Source organism: Rhineura floridana, chromosome 2 (genome assembly GCF_030035675.1).
Source record: "Rhineura floridana isolate rRhiFlo1 chromosome 2, rRhiFlo1.hap2, whole genome shotgun sequence".
NCBI classification, from domain to species: Eukaryota; Metazoa; Chordata; class Lepidosauria; order Squamata; family Rhineuridae; genus Rhineura; species Rhineura floridana.
In genome coordinates, this window is record NC_084481.1 from 98,080,660 (window position 1) to 98,100,154 (window position 19,495).

General features: G+C 43.4%; 2 protein-coding genes across 5 annotated transcripts; both read right to left on the reverse strand.

The window, feature by feature from the left end:
- Positions 1 to 1,838: 1,838 nt before the first annotated feature.
- On the reverse strand, positions 1,839 to 18,503 carry LOC133376840 (olfactory receptor 10W1-like). Of its 4 annotated transcripts, XM_061609699.1 has the most exons (4): positions 18,142 to 18,503; positions 16,765 to 16,834; positions 5,722 to 5,963; positions 1,839 to 3,660 (listed from the first exon to the last, which is right to left on the reverse strand). In XM_061609699.1, the coding sequence occupies exon 4, from the start codon at positions 3,638 to 3,640 to the stop codon at positions 2,696 to 2,698; it is 945 nt and encodes a 314-aa protein (XP_061465683.1). In that variant the 5' UTR covers positions 3,641 to 3,660; positions 5,722 to 5,963; positions 16,765 to 16,834; positions 18,142 to 18,503; the 3' UTR covers positions 1,839 to 2,695. The 4 variants fall into 4 exon arrangements, with proteins under 4 accessions (XP_061465683.1, XP_061465684.1, XP_061465682.1 ...); XM_061609700.1 differs by lacking the exon at positions 16,765 to 16,834 and having other exon boundaries at positions 5,722 to 5,855; XM_061609698.1 differs by lacking the exon at positions 16,765 to 16,834.
- LOC133376080 (olfactory receptor 10Q1-like) lies at positions 11,349 to 12,145 on the reverse strand. The gene is given in 2 exon segments (XM_061607487.1): positions 11,349 to 11,596; positions 11,599 to 12,145. Coding segments are annotated over 2 exon segments (795 nt in total).
- Positions 18,504 to 19,495: the final 992 nt, after the last annotated feature.

Consider the following 19,495-nt stretch of genomic DNA (forward strand, 5'->3'; position numbering starts at 1 on the left):
TGTCCAGACAGGGGCGTAGCTGGGCTACCAACCGAAGGTGGTAGAACGCATTCCTTGAGACAGGACCCAACCTGGCCGCCCTTTGGCGCTGGCCCTGGTCTTCAGTTAAGTATGATGGAAGATTAGCAGTGAGAAGCCATGCTGAAAGCATAAAATACAAGAAATGAGAGAAATAAAAGAAAAGAATGCCACAAATCTTATCATTTTTTACCAAAAGAGACTCATCCCAGGTGACCATAGCTGCAGTAGGACAGGTTTCCAGCGTATTTTACACCATTTATGTTACACAAGCCAAGACTGTACAAACAAAATGCTTCCAAGGATATTGCCTGATTCTGAAATTGCCAAAACAAATTATTGTGGGCAGACAAAAGCAACCAGCATAGCAGAAAATATATTGGCACCAAAATCACTAGAACATTTGCTTAAGCACTTAAATAATACACAGGGTTTTTTTCAGCTGAGTCTGCAACAAGGGTTACAGGAAATTAACTGTATGTTACTTATCTGTGATAGAGGGAATTAAGCATGGCTTGCTTGATTTTTACAGTGACAATGATGAGACAAATGAGGCAGTTGCAAAAGGGATCTCCAATATTCTAGAGAAGAATGATCTCAGCATTAACAGTGTGTCTTCTTATATGGCTGACAATGCCTCTGCAAATTTTGGAAAGCACGTCAGTGTATCAGAAATTAAAACAGTTTGCATCCCACTTTTATCAGATGGACATTAAATATCATATGATCTACAATTGCGTCAAAGACTGGATGAAGGCTTTGAATTTTGATGTAGAACCACACATCCTCGAGGTATACAGTGAGTTTAGCTTCTCAGCCAAGAAGGCAGTGTCTCTTTTGACCTTTTTGGGGTTTATAGAAATGGTTTACAAAGTGGCTGTCACTTCTGTCCACTATTAAGCACATACTACAACGTTGACCTGCACTGAGGAAGAACACAAATCTCTCCAGCACTGAATAGCTGGAGAAATGATTGATGTTGAAACATCACTTTTTAAAAAACAAATGTCAGTGCTCACAATGATGTGAAATGGGCAGATTTACAGACCCTTGCTACGGCACTCCACATTGAGATTAACACTGATAAACTATATGATGACTGCTGTTACAACAAATAAGGGAAGAGATCGTCTCCAAGGAGCAGAACATAGATCAGAGATGAGTGGAGATTTTCAGACAAATGCCAGAGGATAGTGGCAGCCAAATGAAGAAACTGCTCTTTCGCATTCCTGGAGCTAATGCCTACTGAGTACTGTGAGATAGTTTTCAGTTGAATGACACAACTGTGGAACAAGGACCGAAACACGACCTGTGCAGAGTTTCTAGACTTCTTAAAAAAGAACCCGCATATGCTAAAAATAGCAATAGCATAAATTTGAAAAGCAGGAAGCTGAGGACAAGCCAACCCAGCTTTAAGAGAAAAACATCACATCACATTTCAAGTATTTGAAGGCGTCATGCTGGCCACCTAGCTGCAGAGAGAAAGTGCATACAACATATATGTTGAGAGAAGAATTTTTTAAAAAAGAACAAAAATAATATAAATAAACAAAATAAGTAAAAGGTGCGCTCTCTGGCCTCTAAAGGTCTGATTTTCTAAGACTGGGTTTAAACAGTAAAGGCGAATTAAAGAGGTGAAATTGGGTTTGTGAATTTAGACAGGTAAAGTAGGTAGAAATTCAATCTCAGTTTGAAAAGAATCTGTAGGAATTTCCTCAGCCAGAGTTGGCAACCCTCTCTGGAAAGTGGTCACTGGGAACTTATTTGGCATTTTGTGAAATTTGTATTTATTAACAAATATACATCTTGAACACAGGTAGAGTCACACAGCTTAAACACTGACAGAGAACCAAAGTCCGCAGCTCCTATACCAGCTCTCCAGGAAGGACAGCTACACCCTTAAGATGCTCAATGACTTACAGAGCCCCAAATCAAGCTCTCAGTCTCAGCCACAGTCTATTGTTTTTTTCACACACTTTGCCTCCTGGCTGGAAGGTGAAATCCAGGCGAGCCATTCCTTTCAACAATCACCTAGCCTTTTCAACTCCCATGGGGGCATAGCACTGGAACATCATGGAGTATCAGCACACTCTTGTCAAGTTCAGATATTGCCTCAAGAAACCCATACTCATAACCCTATTCACAGAAATCCAGTTCACAGAAGGAAATCCTCTTTGCTTGTAATAAGAGTATAAGTTGAGCTCTTCTGGATCTGACTAAAGGCCTATTTAGTATAAATATTTAGTATAAAAATCCACAACAGTATAATTCCACTTCGAGTGTTTCCAAATGGTTGTTTATTGCAATTGTGAAATGTGTGCAGTTCATGCATGCAAGTTTTTTGCAGAGTTCACATGGCATGATTGTCAGCATTAAAATGCTAGACCACATCCCCTCCCCCCCGCCAGCCATTTAATCTAGATTTACCCTTTCTTGGACCAGCCTGATACATTTTTACAACAACCTGTTGCCAATGACCCATTTGTAATATTAAGCCTCTGTCTGGAAGCATCCCTCTAGATAAGTGCTCCAAGCTCCCGAACAGTCCCCAGCTGCTTAGGCCCTCTGAGAGAACAATACATGTTAGTCCTCCTCTGGGGCTGAGAAGCAATTTCTTCATGAAAAAGGTCAGGTGTATTTGCAACCACCAGCTTGCAAGGCATGGAGTTTAGTGGCATTAATATCCCCTGCGCAAGAGTTGGTGGCTGATTACTTGCCTCAGGGCTGCTTTCACCTCTTTGTTTCTCAGGCTATAGATGATGGGGTTGAGCAGCGGTGTTCCCAGAGTGTACACCATTGACAACATCTGGTCTTGCTTAGGAGAAAAGCTGGAGCTTGGGCGCAAGTACATGAAGCTGCAGCAACCGTACTGCAGGGCCACCACAGCTAGGTGGGAGGAACAAGTGGAGATGGCCTTTCGGCGACTGTCTGCAGAATGGACCTGCAGCACTGAAACAGCAATGAAAAGGTAAGAGGTGCAGATCAATATGAAGGGCACAGTGATGGCCATGATCCCACTGAGGAATATCCCAACTTCATTAAGCTTGGTCTTGTTAGAAGTGAGCTGTGATACAGGTGGCACGTCACAGAAATAGTGTTCAATTCCATATCCACCACAGAAGGGGAGGTGGAAGACCAGCCATATCAGCATTAATGAAACCAAGAAACCGATCAGCAATGAGGCACCGACCAGCTGAATGCACAGTTCCTGTGTCATGATGAGGGTATAGCGCAAGGGTTTGCAAATTGCCACATAGCGGTCGTATGCCATGATAGCCAGCAAGAAGCAGTCAGCACTACCCAGTCCAATAAAAAAGAACATCTGAGCACAGCAGCTCCTAAAAGTGATGAACTTCCTCTCTTGCAAGCTGGTCACCAGGATCTGTGGGACTACAGCTGCTGTGTAGCAGAGCTCAACAACAGAGAGAGTCCCCAAGAAGAAATACATGGGAGTATGCAGGTGAGGCTTAGCCCAGATAGCTACTATAATGAGTAAGTTACCTGTGATTATGGCTGCATAGACCATGCTGATGCCCAGGAAAAGTAAGACCTGATGTTCTGGTTGGGTGGGGAAAGCCAACAACATAAAGTCCAGCATTTCAGTGCAGTTCTCCTGGAGCATCCAGCCAACTAGCTCCCACCCTACAGAGTAATCGGAGTGAAAAATAAGAGAGTATCAGTGATACAGAAAAAGCCTTTACATGGCACTGTGTACTGATATAAAAAAGAGACTTCAATTGGAAGAGAAGCACATTACATGACGGTAACATCAAGCCCACTGACTAATAAGAATGTCAAGTCCAGGGTTCAGAAATGCATACCAGGCTAAAACGATATAATTCATAATCTGGAAATGGTCAGTTTGCATGTTTTTATTACAGATCCTTCAATTTTAGAAGGTTAATGGGAGCCCTAGTTTTATGCTTGCTAGGTTTCTAGCTCTCAAGGTTTACAGGCCCGGCCTCCAAGAGGTCTTCTATATCTTTAAAAGTTGTGCAGGGGGAAGGGAAAATTCCACCTTGTGGTTTTTCCCATTACAGAGTTGCAAGAACACCTGCACTTGGCTGACTTTCTCTTCTCCTAAAGATACAGGATCAGTCTCAGGCCATGGACCTGGCAACCCTACTCCCATCTGAGCTACTCATCTGTAGGAAGGGTTGCAATGGTAAGGATGAGTTGCCATGGAAAAGTAATAGGGGGTAGAAGAATTAAGACACAATTAGCATCATCCACTACTTTGCACATTGATGAGAAACACCGGCTGGGGAAACCAAGGAGCAGAAACATGGCATGTGTGTGTGCAGTTTGGAACAGAGAAGTGGCAGATGGAGAAAGGATTTATAGATACAATTTATACCTTGTCCTTCAATGAGAAATACCCTGATTTAGGTTCCTGGGAAGAGGGATTGACTGTTAAACCACTCTGTAAATTGTAGCTCTGTGGGAATAGGCGTCTTGTAACCCTTAACAAACTACAGTTCCCAGGATTCTTTGGGGGAAGCCATGACTGTTTAAAGTGGTATGGTACTGCTTTAAATTTATAGTGCAGATGAGGCCCAGAAAAGCTTCGAACAAACATGGCCACATCAGCACAGAAGATACTTTCATAGGCTGTATCTGCCTAGTTACAGAAGGTCGGCGCCTCTCAAGAAAGGCCTCTGGTGAAAATCTTAATGCAGAGGTAGATTCATGTGGAGAAAGATCATCCTTTAGATTCCTAGGGTTAAGCGCTGTCACTCCATTACTGACTGGCCACTCTAAACTTTTTACTCCCCACAGCTGTTTTGTTAAGGAAATAGTTTTGCGGGTCTGTTACATGTGTTTGTGTGCAATATTTAGTTAGCTCCTTATGCATAAGTAACTAGGGGCAAGACATTCTGTCATACAGTCATAACCTTTAGATGCTGCCACTTGCTGGTCTTCTACTAATTGAAAAGTAGTGGTCATGCTTCTAAAAATATAGGCATCAGCAAATCGAGAAGATGGGGAAGGTATGTAAAGGATCTCTATTTAAGGTCATGACTTCCTGATCCACACTGGGAAAACAGAAAAAGCAAACAACAGAACAACCCTATACACACCTACTTAGAAGTAAGGCCCAGTGAGTTCAAGGGGCTTACTCTCAGGAAAGTGGGTTGGGTGCAGCCTATCAGACTGTATTTACAGCCATGTATTGTAAGGGTTGCTTCAAAAATAATAGATGAGATTATAGTTTATGTTGGATCAGCACTAGCGAGAAGCTGCAAAAGGGTCTGCTATGCATTGCTGAGGTGATCTAAAGAGAGGTAGCCATTACATCCTCTGCCAGAACTGAATTCTGAAAAAGAAGCATTCTCGTAAAAGATAAGATGATCCTCAAAACAAGGAACATCTATCATAAGAGACCCTATCTGTGGGTTTAGGGCAATTTTCTTCAGCCCCAGGCATAGTTGGTCTACAACCCTCTTCAGGTAGTTTAGCTGGTGGTCAGGGATGATGGGAGCTGTAATCCAACATCAACTGGGAAACGAAGGCTGAAAAACACTGGTTTAGGGAAAGGGAATTAATACCATAAAATTTGCATGTGAAAATTCATAGAAGCCAGTCAGTGGCTCTTGTCAATTCCTCCCCCCCCTTCTCTCATTCCACTTTCCTATGAAGATTATGATGCAAGAAGCATTAGAAAGCAAGATAACACCGAATTACTGCAAATTCACAACTCACCACAGGATGATGAACTGGAAGCCCCAGCATTGATGTGCTGGCTTCTGTTTTTTTCATGAACTACTAAGATGAAAAGCTTGCTGTTCTGTATCTTCTTTCAAAAGAGAGACAAGGAGGTTTCCTCATGGAAGTTGCTACACAGAAAGACTCAAATACTCAGGTCCATATTCCCTCATTGCACAGACTGCTTATTTATATGCTTTAAAACAGATGTATCCTCCTGCCCGTGGAGTGCTGTGGATCTATGGATGAACAAGCATAGCTTTCCTGTCAGATCCTCCATGACATCCCCAAGTGATCAAGTTTAATACGTTTGGTTTGTGACACATGGGATCCAGCTGACCTACCTCCATAGAATATCAAGTTAGTTCCTTTTTCAGCTAAGGGAGCTGCTCTAAAATGGTTGTGTAGATCAACAACTGAGCCACTAGAGTTTGTTAATTATGAACTCCACATTCAGCACTTACTTTCCATTTCATGTACCTACTGTTTGGATTGGGAAAGGATGATCCATGCCTCCAAAGCATTATTACTCACCTGTGATCCAATATGGAATTACAAAGATGATAAATTGCAGATTTGAGATATTGGTCTTCTTTATCCCACAATGAATTATATAGCGATCAAGGTGACTCCTTGTGAAATGTGATATTATAAGGCAGCCTTTGTCAACCTGGTGCCCTCCAGACGTTTTGGACCACAACTCCCATCAGCCCCAGACAGCACATGCTGATCAGGCCTGATGGGAGTGATGCGCCAAAGGCTTTTATAAGGCATCTGTATTAATCCCAAAGTGAGATGTATGGTTTATTGTTCACCAGGCACATCTTGGCAGCTCTTATTGCAGGAATTGGAGATGCCATGAGCAACAACTGTCACTGCTGCCACTCAGGAGAAAGCATGCAATTGGTTGTTGCTGCTCTCCCTGCCACCACTCTCTCACTGCCAGTGTGGCTGAGGACGTAATGCCACCATAGGCAGCAGAGATGCCCCTAGCAGGAGATTCCACCAGAAAGCATCTTTATGGAAGGGGGCAAACCTGGAGCTGGCCCTGCTGCCCAGACAGATCAACTAGGATCCTCTTTTGAACAATGTTTGCTACATGGAACAAGGCATGATATCATCACATGGCATGCTTAGACGAAAGCTGGGGCAACAGGGCCAACCACCACCACTGATGTCTGCCTCTACAGGGCTGGGTGGACCTCTTTATATTTTCCTCACTGCTGTGAGGAGGGCCAGGCAACTACTGCTATTTGCAGCAAGCTGCCATTTGGATTCCACCACAAAACCCATTGACTCCACGCCCAATGTGTAGGGAAATTCAATAGCTGCTCTCTGCAGGCAGCAGCCCCAGCCCACCTCTCAGTGACTCCAGAATCCATTGTCACTTCTACCTGCCGGGCTTCCTGTAAGCCTATAGCAGCCCGGCCCAGTCACAAGAGAGGAGAGAGTATGTGCACATCCAACAACGGGGTGTGTGATGGGAGGGAAAGTGTGTCCAGGGATGAATGAGAACAGAGGGGGGTCACATCCCACTCAAACATGACACTATGTTGGACCTGCAAGGAATTGTCCATTTAAGAGCCTCTTGACATAGAACAGTGTGTGCCACTGATACAAAACTGCAATATACCAGATCAGTCTATTTATTTATCTATGTAGCCAAATATTGTCTACTCTGACTGGCAGCAGCTCTCCAGGGGCTCAGGCAGAGGTTTTTCTCATCACCTGCCACCTGATTCTGCCTGGGAATGAACCTGAGACCTTTTGCATCCAGAGGGTGTACTCTGCCCCTGAGCTGTGGCTCATCCCTAAGCTATTGTGTGGTAAGAGTCTGAACAGAAAAGTTTCACCTCTAAAAGCATTCATAATGGTCTTTCTGGTACAAGGGCCAGTTTTGCTGAGTCTTTCCATATGGTGGCCAAGTGCACTACTTTACAGAAGCTGACCTGTCCAAGTCTCATTTAAAGAAGGGGGAGCAGAGGGGCATTCGAAGATGCTCACCAACAATTAACATACGGGCAGCAGATTGAGTAGGCCCTCTGGTCACAGGCTTACCCATTATGGTGAAATGTATTTCATTTCTGTTTAACTGAAACATTTCTGAATTTGCATCTATACATATAAATGAGCATATGCAAATTTTAAATGCAAACCTGTGTTCTCTTTCTCAGTTATCCTTTCCCCCTCTTTTGGCGATGCATAATTGGACATGGTAATCTGCCGGTATTTCAAAAATCTTCAGTCATACTACTGGTTGTGTTTGGAGAGCAGGGAAATAGGCAGGATCAAGCAAGTCTTTTGAACACAACTGCCCTTTATTGCTATCTGATATACCTGGAGCAAACACCACCTATGGGCCAATGCAGCTCACAAGCACAGAAATTCAAGAGGTCCAAAAAGCATTAACAATGAACCATGGTACCCAATGGCATACATCACACTATCTTTGGTGTGTAATTATTATGGCAAAATGATATTAATCCTGGGGGCTGCATTTTATACTTACAATATCACTGGCGATGTGCAACATGCCATCCCTGTCCCTGGTAGGGTTGCCAGGTTCTTGTCCTGAGATTGATCCTGTATCTTTAGGAGAAGAGAAAGTCTTGCCAGGTTGCCAGGCCCGGCCTCCAAGAGGTCTTCTGTATCTTTAAAAGCTGTGCAGGTGGAAGGGAGAATTCCACCTTGTGGTTTTTCCCATTACAGAGTTGCAAGAACACCTGCACTTGGCTGACTTTCTCTTCTCCTAAAGATACAGGATCAGTCTCAGGCTATGGACCTGGCAACCCTAGTCCCTGGAGCAAGTTTTAAGACTTTTCTTCTCTGTTGGTTAGTAAAGAATCCATTTATTTGGATATCATATTGCCCTTAAAAAGAAAACAGAGGAAAAGGAATGTCACTAATTGTACTACACACTCACACACACACCCTCTAAATTCTCCAATGACTTATAAAGCTTTTCTTGGTTAACTTTTTTCAGTTCAACAAAGGATATGTGTCTGTCTACTGTTATCATATAGCATTTTTAAAGGGGTGTGCCTCTTACATCATTTGTGAGAAGCAACCCTACTTTCCATCTCTATCCTCTGAGTACTCCATCCTTACTAAAGTACTTAGTTGTTCTTTTTTTAAGAATACCGCACAGGATATGTTCATGCCCACAACTGTCATGCAGTCTTTTAAAAAAATGTAGCACATCTAATATAATCATGAGGATAAACCACCCCAGCGGCTTCAAGCAATTTAAAGCAATTAACGTTTTCCTTCAAAGTAGGTAAAGTGCATATACTGTGTGGATATCTACTAGCTCATCCTTTCCCAAAATATGGACTGGGAGGGGCATATGGGCTGGCTGTAGGTTTAAGAGTGGATGTGGGTAAAGTGATCCGTGGTGGGCCCCCTCAGGTTTACTTGGCAATGGTGGCTGGAGCATCTGCCCCTAAGTCCTGCCCTGACTGCACCACTGGAACCAGTGGGGGGGGGAGAGGGGCTATCAGCTCTTAAGGCATGGTGTGACCATGCTTAGCCCTTCCCCTACACACCGCCTATCTTAGGTTGGTTCAAAAGTCCCACGAAAAGCTGGGTTAAAGTTTCAGCACTTCCTAGAAGGGCAAGGTCAGGTTCTGAAGAACAGAAAATCAAGCAAAGGTAGGTGTCAGGATTGTTCCACCCCTCCCTGAAGATCCAAAGGATCTTCAGAAGCCCAGGATGTCCCTTACTTTCAGAGATCACCTAGTGAGCCCCTTATTCTCACAAGTCTGGGTGCTCTGGTCATCACCGATCCTATTTGTTGTACGTTTTATTTCCTCACTTATGTACTCCTGATTATAGACCCACAGGTTTACAATAGTGTAGGTTCCTTGCCTCACAGAATCCCTTCTCAACTCCTTTAAGCTCGCCACTGGAGGTTCCCTGGCTCTCAGACTTTCCTCCACCAATTCCTCTATCTCTCTGTCTTTTAAATTGCCCTCTGTAGTAACGCCGGCCAACTCCATTCCTCCATGTCTCCTCTTATCTCTCTGTTCCCCCCTGCTCACTTTTTCCTTAACTTCAGTTCTTGCTTCCCCTCCTACAATCCTCTGTCTCTCTCCCTACTTGTTCCCTTTTCTTTCTCAGGGCCTGCAGCCAGCTACTTTGTCTCCCAGCTCTATGTGGCCATGGTTTCCTGCCATATTGCTTCCTTGCCTCCCCGCTTCCAGTCTATCCTGACCCAATTCCCAGTCAGGATGCAAGATTAAAATAGCAGGAGGCAGGTTGCTGCAACACTGTCTCCTTACAGTAGGTTATGCCAGATCATATCCAGTCAGGCCAGGCCAGGCCTGTTAGGACCCTGGAGAGGTAATAGTGGCAGGTGCTGGCTGGAACTCACCCAAGGAGAGATGCTGAAAGCATGCAGAGACCCTCTGAGACCTTATGAAGTCTGGCTGCTCTGGACCTGCTGACCACCCCCTCTGAAGACCTTTCTGTTTTTTTAAGGAACGTTGCCTAATTCTGAAGCCATTGGCTCTTACCAGCATTGGGAGGTGCCCTCTGAGCCTGAGGAGACAGGAAAATCCATGTCTTTGGACTGGACAGCCCTGGAGGAGGAGATGGAGGCTCTCTAGTTGATGCCCTCTTTCTTTCAAAACCTTCACTGAGACAGAGGGGGGACTGAAGCCCAAGAATATGACACTAGCTATTTTTCTTGTCCCATGTCCATATGCACACATCCAGCGGCTTTCTTCCCACTGGGTTTCAAATGCGTGTGCATGACAAATATTTACTTACATATTTTACTTAAAATATTCATCTCCCACTTCATCTTATGCCCAAGGCAGTTTACCATCATACTTGAACTTAAAAACACAATATTATTAATAGAAACAAAAAAGAAACCACCCACAGATTTAATAAACATCCAGACAGTAGCTGCCAAGTAGCAGCTACACACAGCTTAGCTGACTTCGCCTCCCAAATGCTTTTCTAGACAGAAAAATATTGCCGTCTCTTCTGAAGGCATGCACGTCAGCAAACCTCCTCAGGAAGGCTATTCCCTAGTCCCAGGGCTATCAAGGAAGAAAACCTGCAGAGGTCAACTTGACCTCATGTAGTAATGCAACACAGAGCAGAACACCCAATGCAGATTATACATGGCATGGGGGCACATGGACCTGTCAGTAGACAGGTCTCAGTAAGCAATATATTGAATTGAGCACAGACATGAACTGGCACCCAGTGCATCCACTGCAGAATAAAGTATACACAAAACAAGCTCTTAACATCCTCTAGGAGGTAGGCTGCAGCATTTTGTCCCAGATGAAGATTCCAAGTTGACTTCAAGGGTAGCCCCATGTAGAGAACGTTGCAGTACAAAGACGCATGAAACCCCTCAGAACCTATTTCACTGGGTGGGCCTTCAGGACAGCTGGGAACAGCCATTGCCACCCACAAGAAGGCAGGCAAATGACAGCAGCCATTGCTCTTAGCACCCTCACCACCTACCCACTGATAATGGGGAGCCTCTGGAAAAAACCCTATCTGCATAGCCCCACCCTGTATTCTTGTTTCATAGCAATGGTAAACGGTGGTGTTGAAAGGATGGGTCCTGGGTTTCCAATATGAATAGGAATCAGGCTTGAGATTCAGCAGCCCTCCCCACAGCCTTCTTTACAGCCTGCTTTGACATCCTTGTTCCTCAGGCTGTAGATGAGGGGTTTGAGCAGCAGAGTGACAAAAGTGTATATAAGAGTAAGTTGCCGGTCCTCATCCTCTGAAAAATTTGACTTGGGACGCAGGTAGACAAGGCTGAAGCAGCCATACTGTAGGATTACCAACATCAAGTGGGAGGAGCAGGTGGAGAAGGCTTGCTGTTGCCCAGAGGCCGGGGACCACAGAAAGGCAAAGTGAAGATCAGAACTGTCAGCTCCAGTGACAGCGCAAGGGCAAGGATTAGTGCACCAACAACCAGCCATGTGCATACTTGCCAGGTCATGATGAGGCTGTAGCGAAGTGGGTGGCAAATGGCTACGTAACAGTCATATGCTATGATGGCCAACAGGAAACAGTCTGTGCTCCCTAGTGCCACAAAGAAGAATATTTGTATGCCGCAGTTTGCAAATGGGATTTGTTTGTGGGCATCTAGAACACTGGACAGCATTTGAGGCACTGCCACAGTGGTGTAACAGATCTCCAGAAAAAAGAGGTTGCCCAGGAAGAAATACATGGGGGTGCAAAGGGAATGGTCATTGCAGGCAACCAAAATGATGGAGACACTGCCAAAGAGGATTACGAGATAGAGCAGAAGAAACAACGTGAAGAGGAGATGTTGGATCTCAGGAATGGTGGAGAATGCCCAAAAGACAAATTCATAAGCAATGGATTGGTTGCTCTGGTTTCCAAGTGCCAGGTGCATCTCATCGGTCACTATCTCAATGTACATCTCAATGTGGTAAACATTGACACATTATTCATAGTTATCTCACTGAGTGTATAGTACTCAAATACTTGGCATCTTGATTGTCAGCCTCACATTTTTCACTTCTCCTTATCCTATACAACTAATTCAGACTGTAAATGCTACAATCACTTTGAACTCAGATTACATCATTTCCAGATCCTTTACAGTACTTCCCACACAAGTGGCATTGAATAAATACGACATAGCAATAATTATTATTTTAAAACATTTATTTTTAAACAACAGGCAAGTACCTAATTTGTGTTTTATCCTCTCAGGATAATTAAAGCACAAGTCACTCCAATCACCTCTTTATTTCAGGAATGGGAAACCTGTTGCCTTCCAGATGCTCCTGGACTACAACTTCCATCATCCCTGACTGTTGGTCATGCTGGCTGGGGGTGGATGGAAAAGCATCACCACCAGGGGTCTGAAGTGGCAGTAGACACTGAGGGGTGGGGCCAGGCAAGAGATGATGAGATTCACTGCTCCCATCTGGGGTGGATGGGCCACAGCAAATAGCCCAGTAAGCCTGGTGCTGACAGCAGGCCTACATATGATCATCTTCTTTCTGGACTTGCCAGTGTTAGGATGTTGGTTTTATTATAAAAATTGCACTGGAAAGAGCAAGAAACTACCAGGCATGTTGTTTTCCTATAGCTCAGTCTGCGGTCCCTATGCATGCTTTTCTAGAAGTAAGTTTCACTGGATAGCGGACTGGACCTACCACTACACAGAGTGTGGCAGCTGCTTCGAGTAGGAGATGTTGAGGGCAGAGCTTGAAAAAGTTACTTTTTTGAACTACAACTCCCATCAGCCCAATCCAGTGGCCATGATGACTGGGGCTGATGAGGAGTTGTAGTTTTAAAAAAGTAACTTTTCCAAGCTTTAGTTGAGGGGTGGGAAATAGGTACAAATTGTTGGAGGACAGACGCATGTGTGCCATGCTACCTGCCCTGTGGCCCTTAAGATAGACTGTTGCCTTCAGGTGCAGTGGCAGACATTGTTCCTTTGCTGGTGTTGACTTAAGATTCAGATGCCAGTCCAGGCAGCTTTTGCTCAAAGAATGGGGGGGAGGGGTAGCATCTTTTCATTGGCATCAAGCAGCAGTGTCTTGGGCCGGCCCTGAGAGAGCTTACTTCTGATGGTACTTCTCACGTTCTAGGTTTTGCTACCCTTTGTGTTTTGAATGCAATTCCTTCTTTTTAAGAGGTTTTGGAAATCTAAATTTTTAGTAACTAATGATAAAAGACAAGAAAGCCTCAACATTAGGACTTCTGTTTCTAGTCCTCAAGATTTAGAGGGGGGAAATGCCACACATGACACATTGGTAACCTTATATGGGGGAAAGCAGTTGGAGTGGGGATAATGATTTAGAATAGAAAAATGGGAAAGGAAGGGTAACTTGCAGCTTGCCCTTGTGGTTTGGTTTTTTCTTTTTTAGTAAATCACTCTGTCTCCATAAACCTTCGGCTATAGGGAATAAAGGAATTATCCCTTTACATTTTGCCTGTTTTCTTGGAAAAACTGATTTCACCAGTTTCATAACATTTTCACAGATTAAAGCAGATGGACTTTACATCATTTAGAATAGGAATTGAAAACCCAAGTTAAACTAGTATATTCAGTTTTCCTTTCACATTTTATCCCCCATACACAAATTCACATGAGGCAAAAAAAGAAGCTCAAGTGCACTTTTTGGTATCAAATGTAAACACGGTCTGAAACAGCAAGTTGTCACTGGAAGCAAACCCAGGTCCCCACCTGCTAGTGCTGCTTTGAAGTGTGCAAGGTGGTTGAGTGACTGGTGCCTATGGCAATTTCCCTCACTGGGGGTTATTGCAGCTTAGGGACAATTTTTGTCAGGACTGTAGGGCATGCCACAGCCCTGATGCTCACAACACACAAATGTCCTGGTTGCTATTTTTTTAAAAAAAAATGCATCTCAGCATCCACCCATCCCACCATATTCAGGCAAATTTGGATAGTTATAAAACTTTTTATGCTTATTAAAAGTAAAGAGACACACACAGCAAATAAAGTGGCTGCCTCCTTTCCCTCTGCAACAGCCCTCCCCCACCAGCACCTTGGAAGCAAGTTTGCTCTTCCTCTCCAGGACTGGAGTGAATCTCTCTCACTCTCGCTCTCTCCAAACATGATTGCCTCCACAGCCAGTCTATCCTCCCTGCAGCAAGACTCATTCATTTATACAGATGCCCTGGTACTGCTGCAGGATCTGGGCTAATAGCCAACCATTTACAACAACACACAGAAGGTTGCGGTGTTGACATGACAGAGGTGTGAAAAATTGTGCCTGGTGTGGAGAAAGTGGACAGAGAGAAGTTTTTCTCTCTCTTTCCTTATTATAGACCCCAAAGGGTAGGAGATTCAGGACAGACAAAAGGAAGAACTTCACACAGCTCAGTTAAGCAATGGAATTGGCTCCCACAAGAAAGCAGTGATGGCAACCAAGTCAGGCAACTTTAAAAAAAAGGATTAGACAAGCTCATGGAGGTTGAAGCTATAAGTCCCTGCTATCAATGATGGTTATGTTGTACCTCCATTGTGGGCAGTAACATGACCCTGAAAACCAGTTGAATTGCAAGTGGGGAAAGTGCTGTTGCACTGAGGTACTGCTTAGGGGCTTCCCATGGACACTTGGTTTGTCACCGATGTGGGAAACAGAATGTTGGACGAGATGGACCTTTGGCCTGATCCAGCAGTGTGTTCCTTATATTCTGAAGGAAAATCACTCACACTCCTCTTGAAAGATCATCTAACTCAGCTGGTCTGCCCATAATCTTTCAGGCATGAGATGATAGTTTCTTTTCATGAAGCTGAAGATGGAATAAAAAAAGGAATTGTTGCTCATGGGTTGCACATTTATCCAGCTCTCTAGTAAACAGGTTTTGCTGTTTGAAAAACTTACCTATCCTGTTTGACCAGATGCAACACTGGGACAAAAGGAAGTCACTTAAAAATGAATGTCTGTCTCTAGCTTCAGATCTTCACCCACTGTTTGGTACAAAGGTGAGAGATACACACTTAGGCTGCCATCCAATACACACTTACCTGGAAGTAAGTCCCATTGAACCCAATGGAGCTTACTTCTGAGTAGACATGTCTTAGTGTGAATATGTGGAGGGGTAAATTGCCAGGCTGCTCTTTTCCCTTTAATTAATTGGTTGGATGTCTGCTCCAGGACACAAGAGGAATAGGACCCAGTTTCAAAAGCCAGGGCAAAATGGATAAAACATAGATGAAAGGGAATGCCTGCATTTGTGGAACAGGCACCAGGAGAAATCCTTTGTCCATTTTGGCTTGCTTTGGAGGTGAAACTGACAAGTACTGTTGTGTTTTTAAAAAGGCTTTTATGGCACCACAAAGACTAACAAATGTATCCTGGCATAAGCTTTTATGGAGTACAGCCCACTTCATCAGATGCATCAGGTGTTATATTAAAACTTATGCCATAATAAACGTAGGGGTTTTTTTAAGGTGCCACAATACTCTTTGTAATTTTTGCTGCAACAGCCTGACATAGCTACCCCTCTGGAAATTGTTTTGCAAAGTTCCTCTTCTCTTGACTGAAGCTTCTCATCTGTTTGCCCTGAGCTTTTACAAGCTGCATATTTCACCTCTCCTGGAGGGAGAGACAATGTAATGTAGGGGACCAAATAGTGAATTTAGTCCTGGGTTCAAATTTTTACTCAGCCATGAAGCTCGCTAGATGATATTAGGCCAGTCACAACCTCCCAGTCTAGTGGGGTTATGGATTCCCAATCTGGAGGAGTGGTGGGATAAGAAATAAAAAAATCATACTAATATATTATAAATAGATGTAAGAGGAATCCAAATGCAGCTGTCCACGTTCAGAACATAAAAATGTTTGACAGGATTGCTGTGAAAATAAAATAAGGAGGGAGAGAAACTTGTGTGTTGCCCCGAGCTCCTTGGAGGAAGAGCAACATATAAGACAATCAATAAATATACAGTACTTCAGTCATGTATGCAGTTATAATATGTAGTAGCTTCAGTGACAAAGGTAAAAGCTGTATTGGCAGTCTGCAGGAGCAATGATTGGCCGTTAGCATAGTGAAAGAGAGGCCCACTGAGTGTGAAAACACCCAGACTTGCCTTGCTGGTCCTGGAAAAAAATTCTCTAGCCTAGCATTCTGTTTCCAATAGTGGCCAGCCAGATGCCTCGGGGAGCTCGCAAGCAGGGCATGGTTAATGGATAGCCCCTGCTGCTTATCCTCAGCATACTCCCCATCTATTGCATGCTGATGGGACTATTTTGTTCTTTTCATGGTAAATGATTTTACAGGAGTTTGCTGCAAAGCAGGGATGGGGAACATGTAGGCCTTCAGATGCTCTTGGACTCTGACTCCCGTCATCACTGACCATTAGCCATGTTGGCTCAGGCTGATGGAAACTGAAGTCTGGAGGGCCACTGGTTCCCCATTCCTACTGCAAAGGATAAAAAGTGGCTGAGGCATGATTTGATTGATTGCGTGTAACCCTTTTCCTTGGGACTATTGTGGAAACAACTGTCTATAACTGGCTATGCCTGTTAACATTCAGCAGTGGGTACTTCTTACCTTGTAAAGTTCCTTCAGGCTCACAGACTTATCAAAAAAGTGGGTTGCAGTGCTCCCTGCTTGCAATGTCCTTCGTGTGGGATTTTTGTACCAAAAAAAGATAGAGAGAATTGAAGTCCCATCAAATATCAGCAAGTGAGTGGGACAGTGGCATGTACAGTATTATTCTGATCCCACTCAACTCTATCACAGTTTCTTGTCCAGAATAGCAATTGATCTTAGGGCGAGTCTGGTTTGCTTGCTAGGATGGAAAGAGATACAGAGACCTTCTCCCACCACTGAAACTACAGTGGGATCAGAGCAACATCAGCTGTCCATGCACCATCACCATCTACTCCTCTAGCTAATCAGGGTAGTATTTAGCTTCCTTCCAAGAGAAGTGAACTATCCCCGGCAGGGTTGCCACTGATATCTGCTGGTTTTTGATTTAAGAGAACACTAACCTCTCGTCACAATTCCACTGTTGCAAATATATCAAACAAATAAACAAAAGGTCAAAGGTCAAGAACTTATGGTAAATTCATTACAATATTCTTGTCCCAAGCAGTATCTTTCTACAATGGAGGTAATATCTGTCACAAACTTTGGACAAACTCCAGCCAAAGTACTCAATAATTAATTGAGTTTATGCTTGTAAGTTCTTCTGCTGACAGTGACATCATCTTGAATCTTTTTGACCATTTTCTGTCATGCTATGTCTCAACAATATTTGGATAGCAGGAAATTTGGGGTGCTAAAACGTGCGTTATCTCTGCACTTTCCCATACAGCCGCCTCACAAAAAGAGCATTGTATAGGTTCAGTACAACACATATAAGGAATCAAGATCTTAAAGCAGGTGAGAGGATAGGGAAAGAAGTAATGGAATCACAATAAAGGGATAACATTGAAGCTATGGACATCAACTACATTTCCGAACTATCTACCCAGCACTAGGAGTTGTCTATCTAGTAAGTAATTAACACCAATATGTGTTCCTGTGCTGTTCCACTGATATCAGAATGTCAAATTTCAGGGAACATACATATGGATTTATAAATAGTTTCAAGATGCTAACACATGGAGAAAACCTTATATGAAGCTACAGTGTCTTTAAGAACAAATGAAAATCAATTGAAAAGCCAAGTTAAAAAGGAAAACAACTTTTAAAATATCAAAGCAGCTAACAAGTTTTATTTGACAAAAATGGGGTGGGGGTTAGCCAACAAAGAGATAAGATTTTGATGTTATACATTTGGTACCTTTCTAAAACAAGAGTATTTCACAAGAAATTGAACACAAACTGTTATAATCAGGCTGCTTGAGTTTGGGAGGAGGGCTGGAGTTTCGGCAATGGAGCTAGGTCAGCTGAACAAACTTTTAAAAACCAGATACTTACTGTAGAATAGCCTCACTTCGTTCATTCACTTTTTATGGGGCATCAGCATGATATTAGGGGGCAGGGGCATCCTGCTCCCATGTTTGCCTTGCTCACTTTCTGGTTCTTTTTTCCAGAATTCAGAAATTCCTTTTTTTAAAACAGCAACGGCAATGAAAAAGCTGTACAATTTCCTTCGGTGTAGATGACCTATTTCATTAAGTTTCAGGAGCTGCTATGGGCAGTTATGGCCTTTTTGATTTGCTTTAGCCATTTCTTTGCTATGGTCTGTCTCCTCTGTAGGAAAAAACTCTATGGCTGTGAACCTGCTAGTCTCCTAAAGCAAAGCATTTCCATTAGCCACACCTGGAGGGAAATGGGTTGCTCTGCCAATCAGTTGCAAAATCTCTTTGAAGCTGATTTTTTTTTAAAAATGCACTCAAGCTGATCCCACCAGGTTTTACAGTTAAAAGGGGTGGCAGTCATGTGCCCCTATTTTCAGAAGGCAGAGATGGAGACACACTGGAACCAGCAGAACAGTGAGTGTGTTTATTCCCTATGTCTTTAACCCTTCCCTTTCCAAATAGTATTGCGTTTATATTAATTTCTCCCCCCCCCATTGCAGCTGGTAGAAGGAAGAAGCATGAGCCAAAGTTTAGCAAAGGGGGAAGGGAGTATTTATTTAACCCTTTACCCCAAATTATGGTCCAAAACATAAAGAAACACCCCATTCCCATTTGGGGCTGGGGAAAGGGGAACTGTCCACTTAGCTACTGAACAACATCTGGATTTCAGAAATCTGGAAGTAGTTGCTGTTCCACTTCCAGCTTAAAGTAGAACAGTCATGACTGGATGCTGCTAAATCTTCCATGTTTGGAAATACCCATTGTTATCAAATTGTTATATTCCAGTGTTTTCTGTGTTGCCTTATCTTTTTTCAGATCTAGTTTGTGAGTTTTTTTAGTGTGTTTTGAAATACAGTTGTGACACTGTCTGTTTGGAGTGGACAACCAAAGCCCTGTTACTCTTCCAACCAAATGGAAGAGTAATGGAAAGAAATAAGTAATTCCCTTCTGCAGAACAAGAGCTAACTAGATAATTGGCAGTTCATCTCTAAGCCACAAGAGAAGCAATACAATTAGCTGAATCTGCAAACGTTTTGGGTGTTTCCTGTCACTATTTTCAGATGGGATTCAAAAACATACTAGCAAATTCAGGTTGCACAATTATAGTTGATTGAGAGGTCTTGTGCAACAAACCCATTTCCTCAAAGATCAGGCTTTTTGTGATAATGAAAGTGACCAGAAAATGTACTGGAAAGTGGGGGGTAACACTTGCTTTGATGTATCATCATCTAACCTCCCCACAAACAAAT